General features: G+C 40.5%; 3 protein-coding genes across 9 annotated transcripts in view; 2 read left to right on the top strand and 1 right to left on the bottom strand.

Moving 5' to 3' along the window:
- LOC117541368 (transmembrane emp24 domain-containing protein 6-like) overlaps positions 1–7,778 on the top strand; it is a 33,033-nt gene extending 25,255 nt beyond the window's left edge. Inside the window, exons 3-6 of one of the 4 annotated variants that reach the window (XM_034208496.1) lie at positions 3,965–4,140; positions 5,749–5,875; positions 6,678–6,821; positions 7,315–7,778. In XM_034208496.1, the coding sequence (XP_034064387.1) occupies positions 3,965–4,140; positions 5,749–5,875; positions 6,678–6,821; positions 7,315–7,562 (695 nt within the window). In that variant the 3' untranslated portion in view covers positions 7,563–7,778. Of the gene's footprint in view, positions 1–1,008; positions 1,491–3,964; positions 4,141–5,748; positions 5,876–6,677; positions 6,830–7,314 lie in introns of those variants that run through there. The other 3 variants (XM_034208497.1, XM_034208499.1, XM_034208498.1) reach the window with 3 other exon arrangements.
- A 10,220-nt stretch (positions 7,779–17,998) lies between these two features.
- LOC117541369 (gastrula zinc finger protein XlCGF57.1-like) overlaps positions 17,999–25,407 on the top strand; it is a 31,642-nt gene continuing 24,233 nt past the window's right edge. For both annotated transcript variants that reach the window (XM_034208502.1, XM_034208501.1), the window contains exon 1: positions 17,999–18,624. In XM_034208502.1, the coding sequence (XP_034064393.1) occupies positions 18,441–18,624 (184 nt within the window). In that variant the 5' untranslated portion in view covers positions 17,999–18,440. The remainder of the gene's footprint in view (positions 18,625–25,407) is intronic.
- LOC117541372 (histone-lysine N-methyltransferase ATX3-like) lies at positions 20,655–25,402 on the bottom strand. Of its 3 annotated transcripts, none has more exons than XM_034208506.1 (9): positions 25,382–25,402; positions 23,472–23,605; positions 23,144–23,278; positions 22,708–22,776; positions 22,501–22,595; positions 22,093–22,213; positions 21,459–21,576; positions 21,262–21,338; positions 20,655–20,821 (listed from the first exon to the last, which is right to left on the bottom strand). In XM_034208506.1, exons 3-9 carry the CDS (start codon positions 23,222–23,224, stop codon positions 20,711–20,713), a joined length of 672 nt encoding a protein of 223 aa, XP_034064397.1. In that variant the 5' UTR covers positions 23,225–23,278; positions 23,472–23,605; positions 25,382–25,402; the 3' UTR covers positions 20,655–20,710. The 3 variants fall into 3 exon arrangements, with proteins under 3 accessions (XP_034064397.1, XP_034064398.1, XP_034064396.1); XM_034208507.1 differs by lacking the exons at positions 21,262–21,338; positions 25,382–25,402 and adding exons at positions 24,183–24,265; positions 24,924–24,935; XM_034208505.1 differs by lacking the exon at positions 25,382–25,402 and adding an exon at positions 24,183–24,923.

Below are 25,407 nucleotides of genomic sequence, written 5' to 3'. Positions count from 1 at the left end.
TTGGCTGAGGTTGCTGCAGCATGCCAGGATCAGAATCAGAGACTGATCCTTGCAGCTGGGCAACCTTTATACCTTCTTGAGTCTCCGCCTCTAGATGGGCGGGCACAAACAAGACGACACTCCCAGCACCTGCCAGAGGACAGCAAGGCAGGGAGCACAGCCAGGCAGAAGGGGGGAGGGGTCGTCACACTGTCATCCTGGTTAGTGGTTACTCTGGGTTCTGTCTTCAGGACAGAGTGTTGGATTTGCTTGTTAATTGGATGGGAGGGACTTGATTGGATTCAATATTAGAGTAACTTTCTCGTTTGTGTGTTTGTTTAAATATATTTGGCCTTTGTTTATGTGATTGAATGATTTACTCAAATAAAAAGGTTGATGAATTATCATCTAATGATTTGTATGATGTTTTATTTATGTTAAAGGTCACTTTGAATGATTTTAACTAATGATAATGTAGAAAAACTAACATTTTAAATTCGGGACGGTCCACCTTAATTTCGGGACGGCTTAGATTGTATTTCGGGACGGTTCCGGGAGGATGGTGAAAAAAGTTAGTCGAGAGCCCTGGTGACCGTGCTGTAGTTCCTTTATAGCACAACATTAGCCGCCTTTAGCTTAGCGGTGGTGACGTGAAGTCATGTGACTGTGCTGTAGTTCCTTTATAGCCCAACATTAGCCACCTTTAGCTTAGCGGTGGTGAAGTGAAATCATGTGACCGTGCAGTAGTTCCTTTATAGCCCAACATTAGCCACCTTTAGCTTAGCGGTGACGTGAAGTCATGTGACCGTGCTGTAGTTCCTTTATACCCCAACATTAGCCACCTTTAGCTTAGCGGTGGTGACGTGAAGTCATGTGACCTTGCTGTAGTTCCTTTATAGCCCAACATTAGCCACCTTTAGCTTAGCGGTGGTGACGTGAAGTCATGTGACCGTGCTGTAGTTCCTTTATAGCCCACCATTTTTGTAGTTCTAATGACAGCAGCAGTAATACCTGTACTATTTGTTGCAGGGTGCAACTCACAAAGTGGAGAACCACGTCTTCCACATGTTCCGCTACTACAACTTCGGCCGCATGAGGAAGAGCGCGGACTTCTTTCTGCTGCTGTCCAACTCGCAGTACATCACCTGGTGGTCGCTCTTCCTCAGCCTTCTCATCGTCACCTCGGGCTACCTGCAGCTCCTCTTCCTCAAGAGACTCTTCATCAGCAAGAGCGGCACCGAGGAGAAGAAGCCACGCTGCTGACAGAGGCACAAAACAACAGATCTGTCATCTAAAAGGTTCTTTTGTTTTTAAGATAACTATCAGATAACTGCATCCATAAAAAAAGAGAACCCAGGTCTTAATATATTTATTGTTGTATGTACTGTATGTACTTGTACTTCTTTACAAAGCACGAATAAACTTGATAAAAATACATACGTGAGCCGTTTGTGATTTTTTTTGTACACATTTTGTTGCCTTCCATTTGCTTAAAGAGGCCCTATTGTGCTTTTGGGGTTTCCTCTTCTAGGTTTGTGTGCATGTAAATGGTCTGCAGAGGATATCATTCCTTTGTGTGGGTTTTCTCTCCCTTGTGGTTTCCTTTATGAAACTCAGCTCAAGTTCAACCAGGAAGACCGTCTTTATATCCAGTCATTCACATATTTCCATCTCACTACGCTCACCCTCCAATCAGCGATTGGGGGGCGTTCACTCCCCCTTCGTCTCTATTCCCACAAGCCAATCACAGCGCAGCGTCCAACCTTTATGGATTAATGGAATTATGATCAGTAGAAATGGCCATAACATGGGACTTTTAAAACATTAATAGTACAAACACATTTCAAATGATAGACAAACAAAAGGTTGAAATCACAGCACAACAACAACAACAACAACAAAAACACGTAAAAAGGTTGGTCAGTTAGGGAAGAGTACACAGTTTCAACCTTTCCATTTACGTTAAAAATGGTGGCCATGTCCTATAAAATGTACGAGTGGAGCCACCCAAAGTACACTTTATTTTCTCCATGTGTAGAAACTGCATAAGCTCTGTCACCCACTGGACATGAGTGGGAGACGCCTCCTGCTTCCACCTCATAAGTATACGTCGCCTAACAATTAGGGAAGTTTGAATAATGTCTGGATAGGACAATGTCGTTTCCAAACATCTGTGTATTCTTGGCAATACATATATATTGTTACATCAAAAACAAATCTCTCCTGATTGAAATATGTTGTCAAGCGTATGGCATTGAGATGTAGAATTCGACTTGCAACGATATGAACTAATCACTGAATGACTTTCATGAAACCTGGAACAAACAGCGTGCAGGATTGTGCTTTCTCTGATATGTTATCAGGCGTTTGTAAATGGTTAATCATTCTTTTGTCCGCTGATATCTGAGCGTTAGCAGCAGCTGCTCCACAGTGATCTTTGATGCATTAAATAATGTAGTAATTAGTAATATGTTTAGTCATACATCACATTTCAACAACAAGGCTTCACAATAACATAAAAAAAACGTTGTTCCGGTTATAATAAAATGCCATAAACATTGTTTCTTAAAACAGACGTTGAAGAGCGATATAATAGACATTTAAAAAGGCTTGAATAGAATATGATGGGTATAAAGTACAAAAACAAAAGTTAAAGATATGTGTAAGATATTAATAATTATTTGATTTAATAAAAGGCAGGTATTTTAAAATAAGCTCTTCCTTTACCAGTTGCACATATTGCATTTCAATATGTTGTATATAATACATCTAACATAATTAGTGCTGTCAAAATTATCGCGTTAATGGCGGTAATTAATTTTTTGAATTAATTGCGTTAAAATATTTAACGCATTTAACGCATGTGCAGAATGGCCCGCCCCATACGTGCCACCAGTGGCAGCGCCAGGGTATGGCTTGGGTAGGCTACACCCATACCAAGAAATGGCTTAGCCCCACCATGAAAAATGATGTTAAAGTAAGCAAAATAAAGTCTGTCAACTCGCGCGCGAGTAAATTGCACAGACAGCAGTTAGTAAGATTGATTTCAGCAGCCACGGTTTTGAAAACTTTTGTCACGTAGTGATCGTTTTCTCAATAGAACATCTTTGATAACGGCGTGGTGTTGTTGCAGGAAGTCCCGACGGAGAATACTTTTGCTGTAGTAGGCTACAGGGGTGCACATAACTGGTACGCAGGTTATGTGCGTAATCTGAAATGCGTACCGTCACTTGTGTCACAAAGCGCATTTGCGTACCGACGTACTTGTGAAGCTTTTCCAGAAGGCGGTTAGATCACCGGACGACAGAGTCGGTCTCCGTGTGCACAGACAGGGCTGCTGTTAACGTCGGTCTGTACAACGGAATTGTGCCAAAACTACGCCAACCGGCTGCGGAGGGAGACTCTCTTCCCCCCCCCCTCCCTTCACTGGAGAACTGCGCTAAAACAGCTGATCACAACTTTCACACTCTGTGGTCACGAAGTACTCCACTAGCCGCCGCCGCCCCCCCCCCCCCCTCTGTCGACTTTCCTGAAGTACTCCCCCGTTGATAGAAATCAACACGTAATGAATTAAGACCCCACGGTTTGATGATTGATAGGTGTGTGGGTTGTCTTTCATTTTGACACGCAGAACAATGTTATAATAAACATAGATACTGTATGTTAATGGATATATCCGCCTTCTTTCATTTATCTTTCCATTCCCACAACAATATACATAAATAAATGGCATATGTTGGACATAGTTCGAATGGTGATTAATCATGATTCATTAATTTTTAAGCTGTGATTAATCTGATTACAATTTTTAATCGTTTGACAGCCCTAAACATAATATAATCACCGTCTGTGATTGTGATTTCTTTGATATGTTATCAAGTGTTTATGGTTAATCATTATTTTTTCTCAGCTGATATCTGAGTGTTCGCAGCAACTGCTCCACAGTTTTCTGCAGTCATGTTGTTCATCACTGCTCTTCTGTTAGCGTTGATCTCTCAGAGTGTTTGGAGCAGGAAGTCAGAGCCGTCGCTCCATGAGTCCGACGTAGGGTTATTCAGAGGGTCCGACAAATATGACTTTGCTGTGGAAGTTGCTGCTGCAGGAGAGGAGTGTTTCTGGCACTTTGCACACCAGAGTGGAAGCTTCTACCTGTCCTACCTGGTGAGAGCTTTTACCGTTAACCTGCACTAATGACTGTTTTAAAAAAATATATTTTATTGAGCATTAAAAGTACAAATATACGGTAACACTTTATCTTAAGGTACACTTATTCAACATCAACTAATTGTTAAATAACATAATAATGATAATAATAATAATAATAATAATAATAATAATACATGTTATTTATAGCGCTTTTCCTGGTGCTCAAAGCGCTTTACAAGCAAGTAAAGAAGATAAATAACAACATGCATATTAGAGTCAAACTACTAGCGTATTGGTTATGAACAAGTACCTAATTTTGAGTTATTTTGACACAATAAACAATTGTAGTTGGATGTTACATGTTACATAAAAATAGATCATATTTGTTAGGTGTTATTGGGAGAATTACTATTCTTGTGGTACTACTGCCTTATTAGGCCCATATTGAGCAGAGCATATTAAGACCAAAACTCATGTACAACAACTTCCTTACTTGCAATAAATAAGCACTAATTAGAGTGTTATTGAGGAAAAACTCTCTAGTGCAAATTACTGTATGCACTTTTACTTTAAGTACCTTTGGATGCTGATACATTGTAATTGTACTTAAGAGACTGAATGCAGGACTCTATTTGTACTTTAGTTTAATATCTGAATATCTCCAGGCTTATCACTCTGACTGTCAAGGTGAACCCGTTTGACTTTGAAACATGTGATCAGGATCAGTGTTCCCATACCGGCAGAAATACTGATAACATGTCAAAAAGTAAAAAGCCATTCAAGGTGAAATACAAAAGGATTAGCATAACAATGTACTTTAAGTATTGTAACTTGTGTATTATGATGTCAACAACCTGGTGGAGTAAAAGTGGAAGAATTTTATAGCAAAAAGTGAAAATACTCCAAGATTCGAAGGTTTTATTGTCATATGCACAAAGCTGCAGTGTAGAAATCGCAATTAAATTCTTCTGACCTGTGCTCATCCAACAATGCAACATATATAATAAAATACAAAAATACAAAATAAAAAGTCCACATTGCTGTACTTGTACTTCAAAGGCTCTGAATACAACTCGTGGATGTCAGGATTATTATGTCGTGTCACGTGTCTATGTCTAGGTGTGGGTGTTTTTCCGTTCTCCTTGTCATGTTTTCCTCCCTGTATATTGTCTGGTCTCTTTTCCCTGTGTTTTCATGTCTGTCGTTAGTTTCCCTGGGGTGTCTAATTTCCTGATTGTTTTCACCTGTCACTCCTTGTGTGTCTCCTGTGCTCATCAGTGTCAGCCCCGCCCCTGATTGTTCCCACCTGTGTCTAGTTACCCTGTGTTTAAATTCCCCTGTCTCCCAGTGTTCAGTATCAGTTCGTATTGTCTCTTGTCATGGTCAGGTCTATGCTCTTTTGTGCTCAAGAATAGTTTTGTTCCTCACTACGTGAGCGATTTTCCTTTTGTTCTCATTTTTTGTCATCTCATCCTGAGATTAGTTAGTGACCTTTTTTTGTTCATCGTGTTTTTTTTGGAAAAATAAAGTATCTTACCAATACTTTACCTCTGTCTGCAATTCGGTCCAACATCCTAAGTGCCTGAGATCGTAACAGTGGACTTGTTTAATATGTGCTCTCAGGTGCAGTGGGTGACGGGGATAGCCATCGATCACCGGCTGTTTGTGACGGTAAACTCACCGCAGGGCGACCTCATGGTTTCCGAAAACGCCCACGTCGGTCGAATGAACTTCCAGACCGAGGTGACAGGTAGGACCATCAGAAAACATTTCATACTATACTGACAGACGTGTGTATCACAGCATCCAGTTAAAGACTACTAAATAATAAAGGAACTACAGCACGGTCACATGACTTCACGTCACCACCGCTAAGCTAAAGGCGGCTAATGTTGGGCTATAAAGGAACTACAGCACGGTCACATGACTTCACGTCACCACCGCTAAGCTAAAGGCGGCTAATGTTGGGCTATAAAGGAACTACAGCACGGTCACATGACTTCACATCACCACCGCTAAGCTAAAGGCGGCTAATGCTGGGCTCTAAAGGAACTACAGCACGGTCACATGACTTCACGTCACCACCGCTAAGCTAAAGGTGGCTAACGTTAGGCTTTAAAGGATCTACAGCACGGTCACATGACTTCACATCACCACCGCTAAGCTAAAGGCGGCTAACGTTAGGCTTTAAAGGATCTACAGCACGGTCACATGACTTCACATCACCACCGCTAAGCTAAAGGCGGCTAACGTTAGGCTTTAAAGGATCTACAGCACGGTCACATGACTTCACGTCACCACCGCTAAGCTATAGGCGGCTAACGTTAGGCTATAAAGGAACTATGGCACGGTCACTGCTCATTCCTTTGAAAATATAACACGTCTATCCGTGTCATAAATAAATGATAAATAAATATGAGTGCGTCAGAAAGATTACATTCCAAACCCAGGAATCAGCTCTAGCACATACCAACAAGCACAGCATTATTTTTTTTACAAGCAAGAATTACATATCGAAGTCTCTGAAGCTAATCACAGATTCCTCCCATCAGGTTTTTACCGGATGTGTCTCAGGAACCACAACCATTTCGGAGCCATCAGGGTGTTCGTGAACTTTGGCGTCATCTACGAAGGCTTCGAGGAGACGAAGATGGAGACGGAGGAAGGGGAAATAGTCCTCAACAACACTTTGGCCGGTATTGAGGTATTTCAATTCAAGTCAGTTCGGGATTTTGTACTTCATTTTGTTTGGCATGCTCCAATCAATTTAACTGCGCAAAAAAGCTTCCATGCTCCTATTGGCTAGCGCTCCGACACATTGTACGTGATAGGCTAAGGGGGTGGGACATCTCTAAGCGGTTGACCAATCACAACAGAGCCGGCCAGCTAAGGGTGAAAAGAGGTGCTGCAGCACAGGCAGTATGAGAATAATAAAGAGCTTTTTGAACATTAAAGCATGGAGACATGTCCCAGACACTAAATACAAAAATAACTTATCTCTGACACCATATTACCCGGAATAATATGCTCAAACTTAATCCAAATCGCTCGTTTAAGAAACTACCTGCAGCTATTGGATTCACTTTTTGGTTTAATTGTACCTTCAATATCATTAAAATATGTTTCTAAGTCAGGGGTTGTCAAGGAACTTTATGATTTGTATACAATATATACCATGTTTGGTTTTAGGAGAGTGTGCAGAAGCTCCAGAATCAGATCTTCCACATGTGGCGTCATTACAACTTCGCCCGCATGAGGAAAGGGAAAGACCACTACCTCCTGCAGTCCATCTTCAACTACATCACCTGGTGGTCGGCGATACAAAGCCTCGTCATCATCGTTTCTGGATATCTGCAGCTCTTCGCCATCAAAAGACTCTTCAAAACGAACTCCGGCGGACCGAGATGCTGAAAGCAGAACGTCCACACTTCTCCTAAATCACTGCTTCAACCCCTTTGCATGATTTCTACTTGTTAGATCAGACTTTAAAGGTCCCCTATTATACTCTTTTTCATCAATATATTACAGGTCTCAGATATATCCAGAACCTGTCTCTGATTGGCTGAAACACCAAACAGATCATTGCAGCATTACCCATAATCCCCTCTGTTTCAGCCCTGTTTCCAAAGTGCTGATTCTCTGTCTGTTACTTTAGATGAAAATAAGGAGCCCCTCCCCACGCCCCTCTGAGAGACATTTGGTTACAAAGAACACAATGGTGCTCTAGGAGGAGATTCAGGTGATAAGGGGGGGAGGTTACCTTGGTTGCTGATTGGCTAATGGTTACACAAAACAACACATCGTTATGACATCACAAAGTGGCCAACATCTGATCAGCTCATTTTCAGACAGGTTTTTATAGAAATGGATCAAAAAGAGAGAATCTTTGTTCCTGAAACTTTCAGAGTCTATTTACACAGAGGGGACACATGTTGATGTGGAAGAGACATGAAGAAGAGGGGACACATGTTGATGTAGAAGAGACATGAAGAAGAGGGGACACATGTTGATGAAGAAGAGGGGACACATGTTGATGTAGAAGAGACATGAAGAAGAGGGGACACATGTTGATGTAGAAGAGACATGAAGAAGAGGGGACATATGTTGATGTAGAAGAGACATGAAGAAGAGGGGACACATGTTGATGAAGAAGAGGGGACACATGTTGATGTAGAAGAGACATGAAGAAGAGGGGACACACGTTGATGAAGAAGAGGGGACACATGTTGATGTAGAAGAGACATGAAGAAGAGGGGACACATGTTGATGTAGAAGAGACATGGAGAAGAGGGGACACATGAAGAAGTGGATTTTGCATAATAGGTGACCTTTAATTGATTCATGTTTGGAAAACACACAAGATGCTGCAAGTTGGAGACTTAAACCCTAGCTGTTTTGAATTTGTATCCTCATGGGTGATTGAATGTATTTTGTGTCACTTTATAAAAATGTCAGCTAAATGAAATGTTAAAAATGTAACGTTATGTAAAACACTTTACTGATAAAGAGACCTATATGCTGTGTTTGTTGTTTTTAGTCTTTTCTATTTGAACAAGTTGTGTTTTTTAGTACAATCTCAGTAGAGTCCCTCTAAACATTTGGGATAATGTAAGTGTTAAGGTTTAGGATGGCAGCTTCTTCATACGCTGCACTCGGAGAGAAATAGTGGAGACGGAGATGATGAACTGTTTAGCCCTTGAGCATGATTTATTTTCCTCTGCTTCTCAGGTGATTCCATCGCTCAGCCGAGCTAACTTAGAATGAACACACATAGACAGTGTGCGTGCATCAGGTGAACACACCCTCATGTACATGACGCAAGCCTGCATCCTTACGTAGCACGTAACACTACAGTGCCTCACAGTGGTACAATAACAATATTACATCCCTATAGTACAGAATAGACACAATCTCTCTATACCAGTGGCGAGCCGTCAGGGCCCTCTAGGCCCTCTGTGAGGGCCTAAGATATTCTACAAAATAATATTTAAAAACATTTTTTTTTTTTTTTAAATGAAAAGATTTTTTTAAAGATTTTGTTTTGTTATATTTTTCATTAGTTTTACCAAAATAACTTGATTTATTTGTATTTAAAATAACATTTCCAAAGAAATAAATCCTTCGAATCTGCCTATTCAGTTTCTGTTGGAATGTGAAGGGTTAAATGAAAGAAGCTCGTCTCTGCGAGTCTGTGAAGAGAGGAGCTGATTGGACGTCCAGCTATGAATTCACAGAGGGCCCCGCTATAGTAACTGAACGACAGAGTAATGTCAAATGACAGTACAATTGACCAATCATATCTTCCCTCTAAATGGGTGGGTGTTATTATCGTGGACTTTATGACAAGTTCCGCCCGCTGAGAAACTTTTCTTGTTTCCATAGCAACAACAACTTCCTGTCAACAGCGTTAACTCGCCTTCAAAATAAGAGCATGCCAAATTACACTTAAGACATACAACTGCAACGAAAGTAACAAACACAATGCAATATCCTTTTCAATTTCAAAGAACACAAATAGGGTTATTTACAGGTGTTGTTTTGTGTGTTAGAGGGTCGCTTTCATTGATGCGTTTTGCACCCCGGGCCGTTGTTTTGATATTCCGCTGAAGTATACGCTGTGACGTGATAACTCGAGGGAAGGGGGGGTCAGAGGGCCTAGGTATAAAATCACGGCTCGCCACTGCTCTATACATACAATAACTGAGGACATATGTAAACATTTCCAACCTGTTAGGCCCCAAGCCTGTTTTTCAGGTTTCAGGCTCGAAAATGACATTCCCAGAACAAATGACCATATCTTCCCTTCTAAAAGGGTATCCGCATACACTAGCTGAATCCAGGAGAGTAACCTATAACCAAGTGACGGTATAGTCGGACTGTACACCCGGCGTGGTTGATAGCCTAGGAACTTGCATGTGCATAAAAGAGTGAACTCAAACCCGTAAAAAATGGCGGATGAGGTTAGAATGCAGTTTAATGACTCAGAGCCAACAACAGATTGGGAGGGATACACAGAAGCTAAATCCGGACCTTCTGTCCCCCCATGTCAGCTTAGCCCAGACCCACGGGCGTACCACAACCTAAATACGTTAATGTTAGACTACCGTTTAGACAGAGAGCAACAAGCAGGTGGTATAATGTCTGAGACCCTACCTCCACCCTACGGGGATAAAAAATTTAGTGACATTGCTCGTTGCTCTGCCATTTGGCGGTTGTTTGGCATGATAATGTTTGGATTATCTAGAGGAAGAGCTAAATTGTAGTGGCCATCTTTAAGAGAAACCGAGCTTGATACAATCTGCATGAACTTTCGGTCATCAGCTGACATTTGTCTTTCCTCTTCATACTCTTTCTCTGGAAAGTCGTTAATATATTGTCTTTCAATTAGCTTCTCAAGGTGAACAATTGAGATCCTGTTCACTAATGCCACAGGGGTTTCATCATCCAGATCTGTGGAAGCATTAAGTGGACCATTAACGACCCATCCTAACAGTGTTTTCACTGCATATGGGCCATTTCCTTGGCTATTTATAACTCTCCATGGTTCCATAGCCTTTGGAGTATTTACTCCAATAAGAAGTCCCACGTCAGCATCTATTTCTTTTATTTGGATGTCCTGCAGATAAGGCCATTTCTTGAGGTCCGCCTGGGTGAGAATGTTTCTTTTGGTAACAGGGATTTTGTTCTGAGTGTAAACCTTGGGCAAGTTTATATATGTGCCATCTTCCATATGTCCCACTTCTAGACCTGTTACCTCAAAACTCCTGACTGTTTTCTCTGTTCCCATCGTTTGAAGAAGGACTTCAGTTCTCCGTCCTCTAGCACCAAGCCGCCTCATGAGCCCTTCTGTGCAAAATGTGTCGGTACTACCAGGGTCCAGGAATGCATAGGTCAGTATGCTTTTATTTCCATGGCAGAGTTTCACCTTCACTGGCACTATGGCAAGTATGCTGTCTTTACCAGCCCCGATTCCTTCACCTTCTCCTACTGAAACAAGAGCACTGCTGATGGATGTCTCATCAGGCCTTGCTCCCCCACTCTGCTGCTCTGCCTTCCCATGTTTAAAGTTCTCAGTTTCAGGCTTTGAAGATCTTTTAATGTGCAGAATAGTTGGGTGCTTAGCATGACAGATTTGACAGGTCATTCTCCTGTTACAGTTCTTGCTCAAGTGCCCCACCTTCAGGCAGCCAAAGCATAGTCCCTTCTCTTTCAGAAACTCAATTTTAGCTTCATGAGATACTGAATGTATTTTATGGCATTCAGCTAAAGGATGTTTACTTGTACAAAAAGTACATGAGGTGTCATTGTTAGTGGAGGAAATGTAGCTTTTAACAGGATATTTGTCTTCTTTGAGTTTCTCTGCACGCCTGTCTGACACTATAGCCACTGTGGTTGCAAAACTGCTCCCTTTGCTCTTATTTCGATATGGATCAACAAGAGTCTTGGTCTTGAAAGCCGCCTTTGTACTGTTAAGTTGATCGGGAATGTCACCAAAGAGAGGGTCTTGAAGTATTCTAGCTTGTCTTTCAATAAATACAACAAGGTCAGGTAATCTTGCTCTTTCATGGCTCCGCTCCAGAATATCACAAGCTGCTGTTCTCCACTTCTCCCTTAGTTTGTAAGGTAGCTTTGAAAGAATGAGCCGTAGGTTGGATGGCAGGTCCAGCTCCTCCATGTTCTGCAGATCCCTCATTGCATTACAGCAGCCTCTCAGAAAAAGTGCATAACAGTGCAGTGACTTTCCATCCTCTGCCTTTATAGTGTTCCAGTTGAGAGCTTTTCCCATATATGCGCTTGCTATCTTGAGCTCATCTCCAAAATGCACTTTTAGCAGTCTCTTAGCTTCAGCAAAGCCACTATTAGCATCCATGTGAAGGCAGCTTCTCACCAGTTCCCTGCAGGATCCCGAAGTATATTGTTCCAGGTAATATAATCGATCCTGGTTACTGGTGGTTTTCTCCTCAATGCTATGTTGAAATGCCCTCACAAATATTTGATAATTCAGGGGATTGCCATCAAAGACTGGGATTTCCCTAGTGGGCAGTGATGCTTGTTTTTGTTGAAGTACAAGTAAATTAACAATGTCATTTTGTCTTTGCATCACAGTCAGGAAATTGTCATTAGTATTTGTCCCTGTAATTCCTGCATCTCTAGCTGTTTGTTGAGAGCTTTGATTTGCATTATCAATATTTTCTGGTGGTCTTGGTTGTTGGTGTATAAGCCTTTGAAGTGGTGTCTTGGGAATGGATCCGAACTCAGCAAAGGAAATTGGAGACGGCTCTGCATCCATTGACATACGTGTTTTTAATCTGTAGTCCTTTAAATAGTCATTCATGCCATCATATTTTCCTTGTGTTGGATTTTGTGAACCAGTCTCAAAGTGCTCCAGGACTTTCATTTTTGCATCAGATTCAGCTAGGCTGACTTCCATTTCTATCCGTTCGGATCTAGCTTGCAGTTGAGCCTTTTCCATTTCAAGTGCATGCTTTTCCTTTAATCCTGCTGCCCGGGCAAGGAGGGCAGCTCTTTCTGTGGCCATTTTGAGGTGGATTGAAGAAGCAGAAGAAGTTGCTGATCCTGCTTTTGAGCTCCTCCTGGTTGATGCATTGGAAACACTGTCATGGGGTTCAATCAGTATCTGAGGATCCATTTGAGAGCTTTTCCACGTTTCCACATCCTTAAGGAAATTCGTGAATGCAGACATTTTTGGTTCATACCAATCTATTCTCTCAGTTTCCCTTATTTCCTCAGATAAAAGCATTTGAACAATTCCATGACATTCCATAAATTCATTGAGTAACATCTTGAACGTTGCAACAGCTTCATCCACCTTTTCCACATCTCCACCTCGCACCAGTAATGGGTTAATTTCATTCATTCTGCGGGTGCATGCTCCAAGTTTTCCTCTTCGCGATTGGCTGAGAGTTTTATATCTCTCCTCTGCCGCGGCAACATCAGCTGGAGGTATATCAGGATCCATGGTTTATTTAATTTTTTCTTCACTTAATCCACATGAAATAAAGTCATTAATATTTCCAAGAACAGCTCTTCGCGAGTCCTGTTTTTGTGCCAAATATTCCTTTAACGTCCGCTTCCTGGCTGCGTGATAGTTCGTTAATGCATTTCATTGTTTAAGCATTCCAACAGCAATTGCGGATTATCTTCAGTAAGCATCAGGATATCACTGGATGGATTTCCCGTTTCGTTTTGTCAAACATCCGTAACTATGCACACATCAGTACTTGCATTGTTTGACGAAGCGATCCCGTTGTAAACAGCGTCTCATTCATAAGTTCCGGGCCGGCGTGGTTTACTCACGGCCTCCTCCTCGGCACTTTAGAACGTCCGTTCGCTGTTTCCAAAGCAGAGCTGAAATCCACACGAATCCTGTGCTTGTCCTTCGAAGTCTTTATCCACAGTTTACGGAGTCTTTTGACTATTGTGGTGGCGTTTTAATCCTTGTCTACCATTTAATAGCCACCTCTATCGGGGTTGTGGGTTTTGACGCGCCTCTCTTTGTTTCCAAACAATTCAGCGGAGATCGTAGTTGAATCAGATGAGCTTTATTCACTGATCCACACGGTGCATACAGGAGGACACATTTCTTCGCTTCATAGTAACTCAAAAGTGTATCATTTTCCAAAGTAACAAAAAGAACACGGTCAAAAGACTTTTCCATTTCCCCGTCTATCACCCCCAGCTGTGTCCTATCAACCTACCATATATAGGCATAGCCATGCACGTGATACTGACGCACATATAACAAATAATAAGTGAGCCTTAAATTAATGCATTTTAAACCATAATGTGACTCACAAAAATAGCCAATAATTTACAGTATAATCTAATTTATATTATTATTAAGCCCAACATTCAGACAATAATAACAAAAGGTAAAATGGCTCTAACAATCTGTTTTTCATTTATTCTCATAAATGGTGACCAAAACATTTGAGACCCACTGAGATAACTAGACTAAAGTATCTAAACAGAGAGTCCCTTACCTCACTGAGCTGTAGTTATCTCTCTCAGTCTGACAGGAGAGAGCTCTCCCTTTCCTTGTTTAAGAAACAGCTACTAATATCCGTTAGCGCAGCTAGCTAACCAGATGCTAACAACAACAATGCAAATAGTGAGTTTGGTAGAAATATACTGTATAATAGTAAAGTTATTTAAGATGATGCCTAGTTATTGAAGATTTGACATTATAAATATTCCCCAAAATTATTCAAAAGCATATTCTTCCAAACTCCTTACTGTAGTATGACACACATGAGACTATTGATGTGTGTGGTGAGTTTGGTAGTAATAAGCTGTATAATAGTGATTGAATATTGTATTCTCTTTTTTTGGAGTTGCACTTTGCAGACGGTCCCTGAGCACTCGTTTCTTCTCCGGCTGCAGATAGAGACCGATGTAATGTGTCCAGCTCGGAGGATGGCGCGTATTGGCTTTTTTTTTTTTTTATCAAAATGTGATTGTAGTTCGTTGTCAACCTTACCACGGTACTTAGGATATGTACTTTGTGTCTGAACAACGTTTTGATCATGAGTTATTGATCCGTGAAATCAGAATCCCCCAATATCGTTCCAACTTTACTGAACTAAGCCAGAAGACCGTCTCGTTTCGTAGACCGCTCAGTTTGCTGTTCCTTCACTTTATTTTTATATTTATATACATTTATTTTGGACGAAAACTTAGCGTGAGGAAAGGCATGTATGGGTTAATTGCGTGACTCTCACGCTCAATGCGTGAGTGTTGGCAGCCCTGCGCAAACGGAGGGGTAAGCTTGTTTGAGACGCGTCGGACAGCTCGGAGTCGGCTTCGTCTTCTTCTTCTTCTTCTTCTTCTCTCGGTTTTTTGGCGGATTGCAAACAACTTTAAGGTGCATACCGCCACCTCCGGAGTCGGCTTGACTCGGTTTGCATTTATAAAGAATGCACACGTGTTTGTTAATGTCAGATATGTACTACATTACTGTACTAATTACAGGTACTGAGACAACGAAATGCAGTTTAGCTTCCAACCAGGTGCAACAAGTAGTAAAGTGAAAAGTAATGTACACAATTTACAGAATAAAATATAGAATGAATTGAATGATGAATAAACAGTGAGGGGTATGAATACACTAGATCAGGGGTGCCCAACCAGTCGATCGCGAGATGTGTCTAAAAATAGAACAACAATATTCTGTTTTATCGTTAATGTCCTATAACATAATCTTCTTGTGCCAGAATAATGCACTTGAACGCATCAAAGCTTTGTGATTGGCCGGCGTGACCCCATGTGGCTGGTGTGGGCAGTGGGCAGTGCACTAGTTCGCTAACGTTGTCCGTGTCAACAGCAGTGACAGTCCGCACACACACAAGACCGCAATTATGGCAGAAGCAAAACATATATAATTTTCACTCCGAGTGGGAGGATGATTATGTTTGTATCTATTCCAATTCAAAGTCCATCCGTCTCATCTGCAATGCGAGCGTGGCTTTATCGAAGAAGGGTAATTTAGGAGCGGCATTTCAAAACAGTGCACAAACGCTACGAGGCGGAATTCCCTCCTAATTCTGCCTACGCTCCAAAAGGGGAGGGGCCTGAAAGGACAGCTAAATGCACAGCACTCCATTTCCACCAGGCCCAACAACAAGAGCAAGGCTGCTACCATAGCATCTTATCGTGTCAGTCACGTTCTTGAGAAACACATGAAGTCTTTCAAAGACGGCGAAGTTGTGAAAGAAGCATTCCTGGAGGCTGCCGACGCGCTTTTTGGTGACACTAAAAATAACAGTAGCATTCAAAAAAGTTTTTGATATGATAAAAACTCAAGTTAGATACCGTTATTAATCAGCTGTAAGTTTGAGTTTGTTTGAACTTATTCTTTATAATTATTGTACAAAATGGTATAAGAATGCAAACTTAAATTGATTATAGTCTATTATCAATTCAGGTTAAGAAACTAGTGTTGCTTGCATCCTATTTTAAAGGCATTTCTTTTTATACTGCAATAAAAATGCTACAAAAAAGGGTTCGATTCTATTAATTTGGTCTTTTTTATTGCACTTTGGCAGCAGATTCCTGTGTAGCTTCAGATCTGAGTTGTCTTATTAGTAAGCCTCATTTATACGTTTGTAGCAACACTATTTTTATATAATGGCAAAGAAAGGGTTCAGAGTCTTTTCTTCTTTTCCTGTGTCATATGTGGCAGCACTGTTCAATGCTTCTTGAAAACATTACCCACTGTAGTATGTGACGTGTGAATACACTCCAACTCTGTATCAACAACACTGTTGTGTAACTTCAGTTAAATACTTGTATGTGTGTAGATTAGAAAGAGGTAAGATAAAGGATCTGCAGTATTTTATGAAGTATTAATCGTACAAAGGTCAGTTGTATACAAGTAGAAGTACAGCCTACTTTACTTGGTAGTAGGCTGTCAGTAATGGCTACGCCTCTCTATTTGGACTGGTAGATCTCGGCAGACTGGCAACTTTAAAAGTAGCTCTCGGTTCAAAAAAGGTTGGGCACCCCTGCACTAGATATACACAGCAGCCTGTGAGCAGTATGAACAGTGTGCTAAGATATATAAAGTATGAAAATGGTAAGCAGTGCAAGTATAGTATAAAATATATAGATATTCATTTCATGATGATAAACATTGTGGAACAATGATGAAAAATGGGAATGGATGTGGCGACGTAAAACTGACACAAAACAACAACAAACTTTTGCCGAGCCAATTGGAGTTTCTATTGCAGCACGGGGTAAAAACCACCAATGAGCGCTCAGCTCGAGATACCAACGAGTCGTTTCCCATCAAGCATTTCGCTACCGCAGCCCGTGGAGAGTAGGCTTGTTTGAGACAAGCGAGACCTGCGCAGACCTGCGCAATTTCGATCAACGTCTTGCTCGTGCGTTGCATGATGGTTAGTCATTTTGTCCGACTTGCTCTGGAGGCTCGCCTACATGAGACGTTGAAATCTCGCGGGACAAAGACGCCCGCAGCCTTGACAGCGAGGCGCAGCGAGGCGGCGCAGTTCCTCTCCACGGGCTGCGGAAGCTAAATGCTTGATGGGAAACGACTCGCTAGTATCTCGAGCTGAGCGCTCATTGGTGGTTTTTACCACGTGCTGGTGATGAAACTCTCCAATTGGCTCGGCAAAAGTTTGTTGTTGTTTTGTGTCAGTTTTACGTCGCCACATCCATTCCCATTTTTCATCATTGTTCCACAATATTTATCATCATTAAATTAATATCCATATATTTTATACTATACTTGCACTGCTTACCGTTTTCATACTTTATATATCTTAGCATATTCATACACACTGTTCATACTGCTCTCAGGCTGCTGTGTATATCTAGTGTATTCATACCCCTCACTGTTTATTCATCATTCAATTCATTCTATATTTTATTCTGTAGATTGTGTACATTACTTTTCACTTTACTGCTTGTTGCTAAAGTGCATTCGTTGTCTCAGTACCTGTAATATGTGCAATAACAATAAAGTTGAATCTAATCTTGAGCAGGAACACATGTATTTACTTAGTACATATCTGACATTAACGATTAAACACATGTGTGCATTCTTTATAAATGCAAACAGAGTCAAGCCGACTCCGGAGGTGGCGGTATGCACCTTCAAGCTGTTTGCAATCCGCCAAAAAACCGAGAGAAGAAGACGAAGCCGACTCCGAGCTGTCCGACTTCAGGCAAGCTTTTTGAGACCTCCCCCGGCTGCGATCGGCTACTCTCGTCTACTTTCGAGGCGAGCCGCAACGCGTCTCAAACAAGCCTAGTAACTGCGCCGACTCGCCGCGCCTCGCTCTCAAGGCTGCGGGCGTCTTTGTCCCGCGAGATTTCAACGTCTCATGTAGTTGAGCCTCCAGAGCAAGTCGGACAAAATGACTAACCATCATGCAACGCACTAGCAAGACCTTGATCGAAATTGCGCAGGTCTGCACAGGTCTCGCTTGTCTCAAACAAGCCTAGTGTGTAGGTGGCGGTTTGGAATTGGGAAAAAATCCATGGAGTGAAGAATGCTAGCGGAAGTTAGCTTAGCGCGCTAGCTCCACATAGACGGTGACGGAACTTGACTACACAGCGTTCATTGCAGAGACCAATCTGTATTATTTGTCAGGGGAAAACCGTCAAAACACCTAACTGAATGGAGTTTGCGGTGTTTATGGCTTAAGAAACGTCTGGAATATCTCCCCCACGAAGCTAAGGATGTTAGCTTTCTAGCTCGAGACGGACGAGAACGTAGCCTAGCAACACAGCATTCACTGGAGGAAAGGTTGCTGTGATTTGATAAAAACATGTCTAAAGTTGAAACACTGAGAGCTTTTGTCAACGAGCGGCTCACTGCAGCTGCTGAGGAGATATTCGAGCTGTTTGAGAGGACGATAGCAGAGGAACTGGAGTCAACTTTAAAGGAGAATCAGCGACAACAGAAGCTACTGGACGCCCTTTTGAACCCAGAAGTCCGGCTATACAGAACAGGTTTGTCAAGTAGTGTTATTGTTTTTCAGACGTGGGAAGTAACTAAGTACATTTACTCAAGTACTGTACTTAAGTACCAATTTGAGATACTTGTAATTTACTTGAATACATTTCCTTTTTATGCTGCTATGTACTTCAACTCCACTACAGTTCAGATGTAAATTGTGTACTTTTCCTCCACTACATGTATTTAATCCCTTTAGTTACTTTCCAGATGTGGATGAATGATGTGAAATCTAACCAAGTGTTGAATCAGACTTTAGTTCCACCTGGAGTAAATCCACCAGCTACCCTGCAGTATACAAAGTCATTCAAACTAGCTGCACCTTCACCAGCTTTGAGAACACTTTCATGATCAATCATTATAAAACATATATATATATATTATTCTGAAATGGACCAATCTGCACAACGACTACTTTTAATGTCGCTACTTTCACTATATTTTTGATGGACTTTTACTGTAACAGAGTATTCCTACACTCTAGTACAGGGGTATTCAACTAAAATGCAACGAGGTCCAGTTAGAGAGAATCTCCCCATGCAAAGGTCCGGAACATCAAAATGTCTAACTTGCTTTATGGATTAGTGTGATACTGATACCGCGGTGAATTTAGTTTTAGGTTGGATATTCGACGGACATTCGCGGACCCGCCAGCAGCGTCAGTTTCCCCTGCTGCTGTGTGTATTACGACGGGGAGATCTTCTCCGCGAAACGAGGCTTTCACTTAGGGACCATCAACAAATGACTTTTCAATTACACAAGAACATTTTTCTTTTTAATAAATCGACAGCTTCCCGATCGAGTGAATGTGAAGCAAATCCACGCTAGAGCATGCATTTGTTGAACACACCTCTCTTTATTGCATTTTAATACTTTAAATATTTTATATTAATATTTTGATGGAAAAATGAGCTTATTTCTTCAATACCTTCCAGGTCATGTGACTGATTTACTCAAAATCAATGTTGGGTCAAAGGACTACACCGGCTGCATAGGACACACCTCTTTTTATTGCATTTTAATACTTTAAATATTTTATATTAATATTTTGATGGAAAAATGTGCTTATTTCTTCAATACCTTCCAGGTCATGTGACCGATTTACTCAAAATCAATGTTGGGTCAAAGAACTACACTGGCTGCATAGGACACACCTCTTTTTATTGCATTTTAATACTTTAAATATTTTATATTAATATTTTGATGGAAAAATGTGCTTATTTCTTCAATACCTTCCAGGTCATGTGACCGATTTACTCAAAATCAATGTTGGGTCAAAGAACTACACTGGCTGCATAGGACACACCTCTTTTTATTGTATTTTAATACTTTAAATATTTTTGTATTAATATTTTGATGGAAAAATTAGCTTATTTCTTCAATACCTTCCAGGTCATGTGACCTATTTACTCAAAATCAATGTTGGGTCAAAGAACTACACTGGCTGCATAGGACACACCTCTTTTTATTGTATTTTAATACTTTAAATATTTTTGTATTAATATTTTGATGGAAAAATTAGCTTATTTCTTCAATACCTTCCAGGTCATGTGACCTATTTACTCAAAATCAATGTTGGGTCAAAGAACTACACTGGCTGCATAGGACACACCTCTTTTTATTGTATTTTAACACTCTAAATATTTTATATTAATATTTTGATGGAAAAATGAGCCTATTTCCTCAATACCTACCAGGTCATGTGACCGATTTACTCAAAATCAATGTTGGGTCAAAGAACTACACCGGCTGCATAGGACACACCTCTTTTTATTGTATTTTAATACTCCAAATATTTTTATATTAATAATTGTATGTGAAAATTAGCTTATTTCTTCAATAACTAATGACTCAAAATCACTTTATGAATTGAATACAAGTCTGTACACAATAGAAACAGCTCTTTATATCGGATAATATTACATCCTCTATTTAATATTAATATTTATATTAAAAAATTCAGGTTTTTTTCTAGAGCTTCCCTGTCATGTGACCCAGTGATTAATGATCAGAAAGTAATACAAACAAGGCTACACAGGACACATGTTTTACTAATCGTCATCATTGAGCACATTTCAAGTATTACTTGCACAAAGGACAATTCCAATATCCTGTCTCTGCCTTTTTAAAGTCTCTGCTGTCCATTGCCAGGCACTGGGCATGGTACCATCGTTCACAGTCATCACACTGAACCTGTTGAAGTGAAAGAAATAGTGTATTTATATATTTGTACCTTAGATTACCATTCAGTTGTCTTAATACTCAAGTGTTAGTGAGGAATCAGCTGACACAATCATCTGCTCCTTAAAACCCACTGCCTGTGTTTTAACATGCTCTATTGTTTGTTTGTTTGGTTTGTTTTTTTATTGTTTCTATCTTTTACATTTTTTTTATTTAAGTATTCCATTAATGTGTGTTGCATGTTTTAAATGTATTGTATTTAGTTGTTTAAAATTAATTATGTGTTTGAGGTTGACTTTTAAAATCTGTCCAGGGACTACAGATGAAAAATAGCCTCTTGGCTAACTCTGGCACAGTTACAGAAATGTTCATTAATGTGCGCTGTCCCTGTTAAATAAATGAATACATAAATGTAGACATGACAATTCCACATTTTCTTCACAACAGCTCACCCAGTCTGTGATGGGAGATCCAGATCCTGGAGGCCTTAAGGCAGCACACATAGCACAATAAGTGTGCTCATCAAAGACTGAAACAAGATAACAATACATGTATGTCAGCTTCTATATACACATACATATACATACATACATATATATATACATACAGACACCCATATATATATATACACATATTCATATTTATTTACCTGATGCCTCAAGGATTTCGAGAGCCAGTTCTCTCCTCTCCCGTTTCATGTATTTCTTCGAACACTCGAAATTCACATTCGGGATCAGAGGGAAGGACTCCATGACTGCCTTTGCCATCTAAACAAACAACACTTATGTTATGGAGGGTTTTTCTTCTTTATTGTATAGTAATACAGATACAGACACAAACATGAGACACATTATAGAAGACATCCACCCTTGACTAGAATGCCTCCCAAAACCTTTGAGTATTGATATAGACCGGTCCTATTATTGGAATTTTGAGATATTTGGAAGCAAAGTTTTGTCAATTAAACTTTCTGTGTTCAAGTGAATACTACATTAGTATTAAATAACTGTTCATTTAAGTTCAGCAATGTTGTGTCATAATCCAATTGTTGTCAGTTGTGAAAAATACAATAAACAACAACATGATATCGGCAATATACTGTATATTGTGCATTGGCCAACCTGCCTGCTAAATATGATGGGGATCAGCATCGGCCTTTAAAAAACCTTTATCGGTCAACAACTACTTTTGACAGCTTTTTGAATCCGCCCTTGCATCAAACTGTCTTTCACATTAAAAACTCTGCTTGTTAACTGGATGAAAACAGAATCTCTTCAGCTCACCTTCACAACAACGACACCACAGCTACATCCATCCGTTTGAAGTGGGTGGCCCATAACGCCTCCCTTCCACTTAACATCCACCCAGTCTGTTATGCTGTGGCTCCTCATCCTGAAGTGCTCCCTGAGAAAGGATCATGTTAACACACTTTACATTTCTAATGATGTGGCTCCTAAAGATAATGTAACAGAAATTCATACTGTTTGTATTCACCATATGACCATTTATTTATATAAGAGGCAGCCACAGGTCAGCTATAGATATCACTGTCTGAACACAGACTGTATCAGACTGTTTAAAATGCGTTCAATGCTGTGTGTGAGTATGAATATAACTAAATGTGACACATTTTTTACGTTTAAATATAGTTTTTACTTGAATTTTCAAATATCTATTGAATTTTGATTTACTGTATTCTTTTGGCAGCATGTTCGGAGTCATCAAGCTCTTTGATGCTTTGAGCTGGATCCACCAGGAATACGGTGCTGGTGTTGGCATGAATGTACTGTGAGAGAACAAAACAAGTAAAAGCACTTTTCATCAAAACATATTTTTGGCTTCACTCTGTAAGTCTTGTGCTTTAACAGAAATAATACAATGACAAAATAATTACAAACCAGCAACTTCCAGTGGTTGTTGTTGACAAGTACAAAGGACAGGACAGCTTCATAGTTGTCAAAGTTGACCTATAATGGCATCAAATAAAGGATTAAAACAAACTTGAAGGCTAAGGTAAAAATAACAACAACATTAGTCTGACAATGATGTTCTTGTGGCATTCATTTGTTGTTCTTAGAACAAGTGTTGGTATGGGAATTCAATAGTAAGTAGATGTATCAGGTGATTTAACTAATGAGTATAGTTTCAGAGAGGATAAAGTAAAATAATCTCAGCTCATTTCCTATTTAAGACCTCAGCCAATGCTTCACTCCATGTACCTAATGTGTGAGTGTGAGCCCACAAATCAAATCCACACCTTCTTCCCCCTACAGCATCACCATGCACAAACACAACACACCACACACATAAACATACACAGACCACACACATTACCTTCGGTAAACTGTGAGATATTAGCTGAGTTCTGTCCCCGAACAAAATGACACCTGCTGTGTAGTGATTTAGCAAGTACATTTAGTTCAGAACGGCAAATTTGTCGGCAGCAACATGAAACACGCCTTCAATTACCTGGCAAAAAAGATCATAACAATTTGCTAATTAATGCATATTCCCAGTTATACTGAACTTTCATTTCCTGCAACTTTGAGAATCTTGTGACTGACAAAAGTATCTAGACATTTTGGGGAGAAATCGTTAAATGCTAGATAAAGAAAATAACACAGTGTAGAGTGAAACTTCAGACACTTGAAACATGTAGTACCTCCCCTGTCAACCACTGGTGGGGTCGAAGTGAGCATAGCTCACAGTGGCGGATAAGCAAGATGCGTCCTTTCATCTGTGAGGGGAGCACTGCCACGACCACCTCTGTGTCCTTTTTTTCCACAGCCAGGTCAACTGCAAGTTAGGATTGAGGGGAAATAGATGCAGTCTGTTTAATATGGACTCTTGAGGAATCTTTTAACCCTCCGGTATCACTCTGGACATTTTTGTCCCGAATGACTAATTAGGGTAGTGCACTTGAATGACACCAGAGGGTTAACAATCTTGAATGTTTGGGTGAAGGCCTTGTTTTTGTACATGCACCATCAAAGCTACATGCACAAAATATAATTAAACTGTCCATGTTTATGCATTTAACCTCAGTCCCTTTTAGAGTTTTCACTAAATGACATTAAACAGGCTGCTCAGGAACAGAAACTGTAATTGCAGTTTAAAGTCTGATTTGGAAATCTAGTTTCTGTTCTAAGTTTGTAAGCTGTATTTACATTGTTCATCTTCATATTCTCCCCCTACAACATGCACCTAATCATCTTGGGTTATAATACTTCATGTCCTTTGTCCTTCACCTCACTCTTTACCAATTTAGTCCATGCTTTACTTTCTGACAATATTTACTTATTCCATTGTTACAATTAAAATGCTGGAGAACAATTGACACACTTTGAACATAGTAAGTCTTAGAGAAACTCACATTTCCCTGTGCGTCTTGTTCCTGTTGGTCCACTTTTCTTTTCTTCACCTTTGTGGCAGGTGGGCTCTTGGGGTTGGGTAGTGCTTTTGGTGGATACAAAATCTCATTTAATTACTGTATCTCTTATCGTAAGACTACAATGCAACTTTAAGCAATCTGCCATCCTTGGGTCAATTACAGTAAATTCTGTTAACATCCTACTGTGATGCAGTATTTAATTAAATAAGCACATTAACCCTTATGCCTCCCTAAGGAAATGTATTATCCATGCCACTGTTTAATTTTGGAGCATTCTGATTGTGTTAAGAATATGGCACGACATTTGGTAAAGATGTGTTTTTTTGGAAACATGTTCTTAATAAGTGTATGTGTAATCAAAATAGTGACTTTCAAATCCCTAGCGACAAAAATAAAAATGAATGAACATTTGATAATTATGATCAGCACTGAATTTGGTTAAAAATATGTAAGTAATTGAAAGTGGAACACAAATATTAACATAGCCTATAATATCTTTATTACAGTATTTTTAGATGAGGACATTTTTGTCGTTAGTGTTTTCAAAGTAACGTTTTTAAAAAGGGATTCACAAGGGTTAAGCTTCAACTTAAAAGCCTCTGGGGCAGAGTCCTGCATGGGTCCAGTTTTGCAAATCTGCACCCACCCGAACCCTCGCAGCTCAGTAGCTACCGCGAACCGACCGTTACATGCAATTATCTTCAAGTCAAATCTGGACCCGACCTGTTGTGAATTTGGGGGGGGGGGGGCTAGTGGAGTACTTCGTGACCACAGAGCGTGAACGTTGTGATCAGCTGTTTTAGCGCAGTTCTCCAGTGAAGGGGGGGAGTCTCCCTCCGCAGCCGGTTGGCGTAGTTTTGGCACAATTCCGTTGAACAGACCGACGTTAACAGCAGCCCTGTCTGTGCACACGGAGACCGACTCTGTCGTCCGGTGATCTAACCGCCTTCTGGAAAAGCTTCACAAGTACGTCGGTACGCAAATGCGCTTTGTGACACAAGTGACCGTACGCAATTCAGATTGTTGCCGCGCATGCGTACCTGCGTACCAGTTATGTGCACCCCTGGATATAGGCCTACATGTATGTTTTGCCCGTTACACAACTATTTTGCGGGTTATCCGCCGGGTATCCGAGGCAGGACTCTGCTCTGGGGCTCATCAAAGTTATTTTTTAACAGTACCTGCTTGAAGCACCTCAGTCCAGACT

Source organism: Gymnodraco acuticeps, unplaced genomic scaffold (assembly GCF_902827175.1).
Source record: "Gymnodraco acuticeps unplaced genomic scaffold, fGymAcu1.1, whole genome shotgun sequence".
Classification (NCBI taxonomy): domain Eukaryota; kingdom Metazoa; phylum Chordata; class Actinopteri; order Perciformes; family Bathydraconidae; genus Gymnodraco; species Gymnodraco acuticeps.
This window is presented reverse-complemented; position numbering and strand designations above follow the sequence as displayed.